At 50.4% G+C, this 6033-nt stretch overlaps 1 protein-coding gene across 1 annotated transcript; it reads left to right on the forward strand.

Annotated features, from left to right (window-relative positions):
* The first annotated feature begins 284 nt into the window (after nt 1-284).
* On the forward strand, nt 285-1576 carry LOC136494076 (chlorophyll a-b binding protein CP24, chloroplastic-like). Its single transcript, XM_066490217.1, has 2 exons — nt 285-550; nt 664-1576. The coding sequence occupies exons 1-2, from the start codon at nt 339-341 to the stop codon at nt 1211-1213; spliced, it is 762 nt and encodes a 253-aa protein (XP_066346314.1). The 5' UTR covers nt 285-338; the 3' UTR covers nt 1214-1576.
* Nucleotides 1577-6033: the final 4457 nt, after the last annotated feature.

The raw sequence follows: 6033 nt of genomic DNA on the forward strand, positions 1-6033 counted from the left end.
ACAAGTCCACAACTCGGCCCAATGCCGCAACAGAAAGCTAGTCCACGGAAATCTCACGACGCCGGAGCCCGGTAGGCGGTTGCACGAGGACACGATCACACGAGGGGCCGGGGGCGCGCGGTGTCCACGTGGCGTCCCCCGGCGCGGCAGAATCCGATGGCGCGCGCTCCCCATTGGCCGGCGCGCTATCCATCCTACCGCCACCGAGATTTCCCGCGGGCGGATCTTGTGGCTGCCCCGCGCCGCGGCGCCGCTATTAATTAATATCTGACGTCCTGCTGCTGCTCTCCCTCCAGCAGACTGACCACTAAAGCTAAAAAGCTAACCAAACCCCGGCCATGGCGCTCGCGTCTACCTCCGCCACCGCGCCCGCTGCCGTGCTCAAGACCCCGTTCCTCGGGGCCAGGCGCGCGCTCGCCAATGCCGCCGGCACCAAGCCCGCGCCGCGCCGCGCGCTCGTTGTCGTCGCCGCGGTCGCCCCCAAGAAGTCGTGGATCCCCGCCTTCAAGAGCGACGCCGAGTTCATCAACCCGCCCTGGCTCGACGGCTCGTAAGTCATTTCGCTGTCTTTTCTTATATGCTAACTGAACTGAGATGAGGAGATGGAGAGCTCGGACAGCCGAACTGACCATGACGCCGACGCGCTGCGCCGCGGCTTTGCAGTCTCCCCGGCGACTTCGGGTTCGACCCGCTGGGGCTGGGCAAGGACCCGGCGTTCCTCAAGTGGTACCGTGAGGCGGAGCTGATCCACGGGCGGTGGGCGATGGCGGCTGTGCTGGGCATCTTCGTGGGGCAGGCGTGGAGCGGCATCCCGTGGTTCGAGGCCGGCGCCGACCCGGGCGCCATCGCGCCCTTCTCCTTCGGCTCGCTGCTGGGCACGCAGCTGCTGCTCATGGGGTGGGTGGAGTCCAAGCGGTGGGTGGACTTCTTCAACCCGGACTCGCAGTCCGTCGAGTGGGCCACGCCCTGGTCACGCACCGCCGAGAACTTCGCCAACTTCACCGGTGAGCAGGGGTACCCGGGCGGCAAGTTCTTCGACCCGCTCGGCCTCGCCGGCACCGTCAAGGACGGCGTCTACATCCCCGACGTGGACAAGCTCGAGCGGCTCAAGCTCGCCGAGATCAAGCACGCCCGCCTCGCCATGCTCGCCATGCTCATCTTCTACTTCGAGGCCGGACAGGGCAAGACGCCGCTCGGCGCGCTCGGCCTATGATTTGTTTGCTGCCGGCGACGACCGTGTCGTGTCATGCTGTGTACTTGTATTCATCGATCGATCGAATCGATCGAGTTAGTTCTCGATTGCGCGCGTGGGTGAGCTAGGGAGGTACAGCTGCATCGGATCAGACGCATGCACAACAATGGATCAAGTTTGCCTTGCTTGCTTGCATGGGATTGATTGGATATTTGGATTGGAGGTCAAAGAAGAGCGTAACAGCAATGTACTGTCTGTGTTTGTGACTTCTTTTGGGTAGCGTGCGTGAACCAAATGGGGAGTTCCTCTCTGTTTTTTCCTCTTCCGTGTATGTATCATGTAATGTAATGTATAGTTTGTGAATACTAGCCTTAGTTTTGTTGAGCACAATCCGGCATTTAACCGGAGAGTTTTCAATTTCGATCGAGAATAATGTTGGCTTATGGTCCTAGGATTTCACGTTGACTTTTGAGGGGATAAATCTATCTTCAACGTTACTCCCTATGTCGCACAAAGGAAGCAGCTACGTCATACGTGCAGGTCAATTTTTTTTTTTAACTTTGACTAAATTTATAAAAAAAAATTAAGTGCAACATTTATGGCCCCGTTCGGCTTATCCCATATTTGATTTGTTCGGCTTGTTTTTTTTCAGTCGGAACAGTGTTTTCTCTTACAACAATTCAGCCAGAACAGTGTTTTCAGCCAGTTTCAGCCAAGATTCAGCGAGCCGAACGGGGCCTATATCTCCAAATAAATTTATTATAAAAATATATTCAACGATCTGTCTAATAACACTAAATATATATTATAATATTAATATTCTTTTATATATAATTGATCAAAGTTATAAAAAAGTTGACTTCTCGAAAAGTGAGAACGTCTTCTATTTTAGGACAAAGGAAGTATGCTTCGACAGAGTCATCTCTTGGGGAAGATGATCTAAGAGCATTTCCAAGAGTATCATTGATCTCCTCCTACTCCTTGTTTTTTAGCAAGATTGAAAAAAATCTCTCCAATAACTTCAAATCCATCCTCCTAATCTTTTAGCACTCGGTAAAAACTGCCTCAACCCGCGTAAAGTTACACGTCGCTCTCATCGCGCGTATCCTCTCCTCCTGCGCGGTCTCTTCTTCTTCCCTTCGCGCGTTCTCGTGCCGCCGACCCGCCGTCCATAGTAGATCTTTGCCGCCAGCGTCGGCCCTGTTCGTCTTACCCCATATTCGGCTTCTTTTTTCAGCCGGAACAATGTTTTTCTCTCACAACAATTCAGTCGGAACAGTGTTTTTCAGCCAGTTTCAGCCAAGTTTTAGACCAGCGAACGGGGCCGTCGTCTGGAGGAGGTATCCATCGATCAACTGGGATGTGGCCACGGTCTTGACGTAGACGGCCGTCTTGAGCGGCTAGAAGCTCCGGTGCATGAGTAAAAGCACCGGCCGGCCGAGGATGACGGTGCGGAGGTGGGCTTCTTGGCAAGCGCGGTCGCCGTCTTGTACTTGCTGATTTTTTTTTAATTTTAACACTTTTTGAAAACTAATTTTAAATCTAACACTCTCTGTTTTTTTAACTAACACTTTTGGTCGCATCTATTGCCATGGCGCGGCCAAATGTCTGTGCCGCGCCATACATGGTGACACGGCAGGGAGCTGACGTGGCGACGACTAGAAAGGGTCACGGTTGACGTGGCAGGGCCTGCCGCGCCACCCATCTTGGCGTGGCAGTGCCGCGCCACGGAGCATGGCGCGTTAGGGGCACATAAATATCGCGAGCGAGCCCCCCTCTCGCCCGCCCGCACGCCGCGCCTCGCCCACCCGTCGCCGCGCAGCGCCCCGCCGCCACAGCGCCCCAACACGGCCCGCCGCCAGCGCCGGCCGCGCCCGCCCGCCCACGTCCGCGCCATGAACACCAGCGCGTCAAGGCCACCCGCTCCTATCAAGGTACCCCCTCTCGATTTCATTTTATTTTGATTATTATTGATTTAGGATAATTAGTGATTTAGGATAGTTAGTGATTTAGGATATTTAGGGCTTTATGATTGTTATTGATTTATGATAGTTAGTGATTTAGGATAGTTAGTGATTTAGTATAGTTAGGTTAGTGAATTTGTTTGTGATTTAGGTAGGTAGTTTTTAGGTTTGAGGTTGTGTGTTGTAGTATAGTTAGGATTTGGGGTTTAGGGATTGATTAGGTATTTATTATTTAGTTTATAGTTAGTTATTTAGTTAGGGATTTTGGGTATAGATACTAGTTTTCAAATGTCGGTACTTACTAGCGCGTGATACGTCGATTTTGATGACTTGATGAAGTTTCATCAAATGATTATATTCCTAGTTAAGTTGTTTAATATGTCTATTAATGTTACTTTGAATATATACATATGCTTTCATATTGTGTTCGTATTGCATAACAAGTAGTTCAAATTTCGCAATGCTACATAATGTTAATTTAAATTTTGTTAATTTGAATACTCTAACCCTTTGTTTATCAATTTGAAATAGGATGGCCCCTCCCATGCAGCACCAGTTGTACCCCATTCTTGAGGTGGAGTACGACGACTAGCACCGAGCACACATCTTGAGTGACAACGACGTAGAGGTAGCCTTGCCTCCTTTGAGGCCCCGCACGCACACCAGGGCGCACCAGTGTGACGAGCGTTACGCGCCATACATACGGCGTGCTGGCTTCCTCGAGCTTGTCCGTGTTGTCAACTACGGTCTTCCGCCCCTTGACCCGACACTACTTACTGCAGCTGTAGACAGGTGTGAGTGCCTTATTTATACGTAAACATTCTTGTAACAAATTTGAGGCAACTAATATTCGTTCTATTCTTATAACAAGTGGAGGCCTAAGACCCACATATTCCACCTACCTTGTGGCGAGATGACCTTGACCATGCAGGACGTGAAGGCTATTTTTGGCCTTTGGTTGGGGGCACTTCCAGTGACAGGGATAGTTGACAACGATCACTGGAGGGGCTGGTGGCTCAGTTTACTGACTTTCTTCCACCGGACGACGAGGCTTCCAAGAAAAATAAGTGAGAAATTCAAGGCTATTTAATACTTGCATTGCTTTCCTGCAGTCATCGGGTCTCATTTTCTTTGGTCAATTTTAGGAAAAGTTCTAGTGTTTCGTCGTCCTAGATCACAGAGTGCTTTGATTACTTGGACCCACAAGCTGAGGAGGCACAGATCGACAGGTTCGCTCGAGTGTGGCTCTGACACTTTCTTGGTGCTTCCCTCTTCCCAGACGCCTCGGGCAACACCATCAGCTGGATCTTCCTTGATATACTACACCACCCGTGGGAGAACATAGCGGCATACAGCTGGGGCAGCGTGGTCCTAGCATGGACGTATCGACAGCTATGCGTTGTCTGCCGTCGCACCTCAGGGTATGCGAACCTTGGGGGTTGCTCGTACCTACTCCAGGTTTGGTGTTGGGAACGATGGCCCGTTGGGAGGCCCCTTAATACTAGTTTACCGATAAGTACTTTGGTTCATTATATTCTTCGATATGGTTACATATGATGAGTTTATTAATGGCTGATTCATTATCGTGTTCAATGCAGCAATGGAACGGGCAGGATACACTCTCTACAACTCTGTTTATCTGAACGGAATCAGAGTTAGTTAGAGGGAATGCGAAGCGCAAGTATAGGGAGTACACGGATGGTCTTGATGTCCTGACACAGCACCAGGTTACGCTCTCTTTACTATCATACATGTGTCTTGTTTGATGTACACTATATCATAGCCTAACTCAATTACGAAATGTTCAGGTGCATTGGTGTCCTTGGGATGCTCCGGAGATTCAGTACTATCTCAGTCCTGTCACTAGGGACGAGTTAGAGGAGTATCGCTGCAACATACTTCTTCCACATGGTCGAGATTCACTTGCCCGTCAGGGTCTGTAGACAGTTTGGAAGAATGATAGGCTGCCCACCACCGCTTTACTCTACCAACCAAGGATTGCACGGGTGCGTTATCGATTAATAACAAAGCTACAATTCAGAGGTGTGTGTGGTACAACTAACATCGTTTTGTTGCAGGTATGACCGTAGGAAGAGGTACAAGACCAAGGATTGGCGTGTGACACACAATGCGCACATTCACTTGTGGGAGACTAGGGAACGGTAGCCGGTCCATGCGGGTCCTCCACACGACTAGCACACCTTCGACGAGTACCTGCTCTGGCTTCACAGGTCTACGAAGACACATATCAAGCCTCCGTACACTGAGGAGGTGATTGACGAGGACTCGGAGGAAGATGGGATCGAAGATGTGTACGACGTTGCCACTAGAGAGGACACACAGCTATAGAGAGCCTCGCTACAAAGATACGTGGTAAGATACTTGAATGGTACAATTTGTTATCCATTTGGTATTAAGTATGTATACTAAAATTGTTCAACCGCGTTTCTATACCTAGGCGACACAATTATCGAGGCTGTCCAACGAAGCAGTGTTCCGACTTCACGAGACTAGAGGGAAGGGGCCAGGCATTCTCAAGGCTTTTGTGGAGGTAAACATTAGCTGGTCCATTTCAAAAATGTTTCTTTAGTGTATATGTGTTTGGGAAATGCACTAACTTTAACATCTATTTATGCAAAAGGTGAAGAAGAGCTGCAGGAAGCTAGCTCAAAAGCTGAGTTGCATGGACACTCCTTATGAGAAACCACCACTCCCGGCGCGGTCGGGTGGCACGTCTTCAGCCTCTTTGAAGACACCAGCCGACTCTTTTCAGCTGGTGACAGGTGCCACTTCCGCGGTGCGTACACCACCACATCATAGTGCTGGGAAGGACCCTACAACCGAGGATGACGACGACGACGACCCCCTCGGGCTTCC

This window comes from Miscanthus floridulus, chromosome 11 (assembly GCF_019320115.1).
Source record: "Miscanthus floridulus cultivar M001 chromosome 11, ASM1932011v1, whole genome shotgun sequence".
Classification (NCBI taxonomy): domain Eukaryota; kingdom Viridiplantae; phylum Streptophyta; class Magnoliopsida; order Poales; family Poaceae; genus Miscanthus; species Miscanthus floridulus.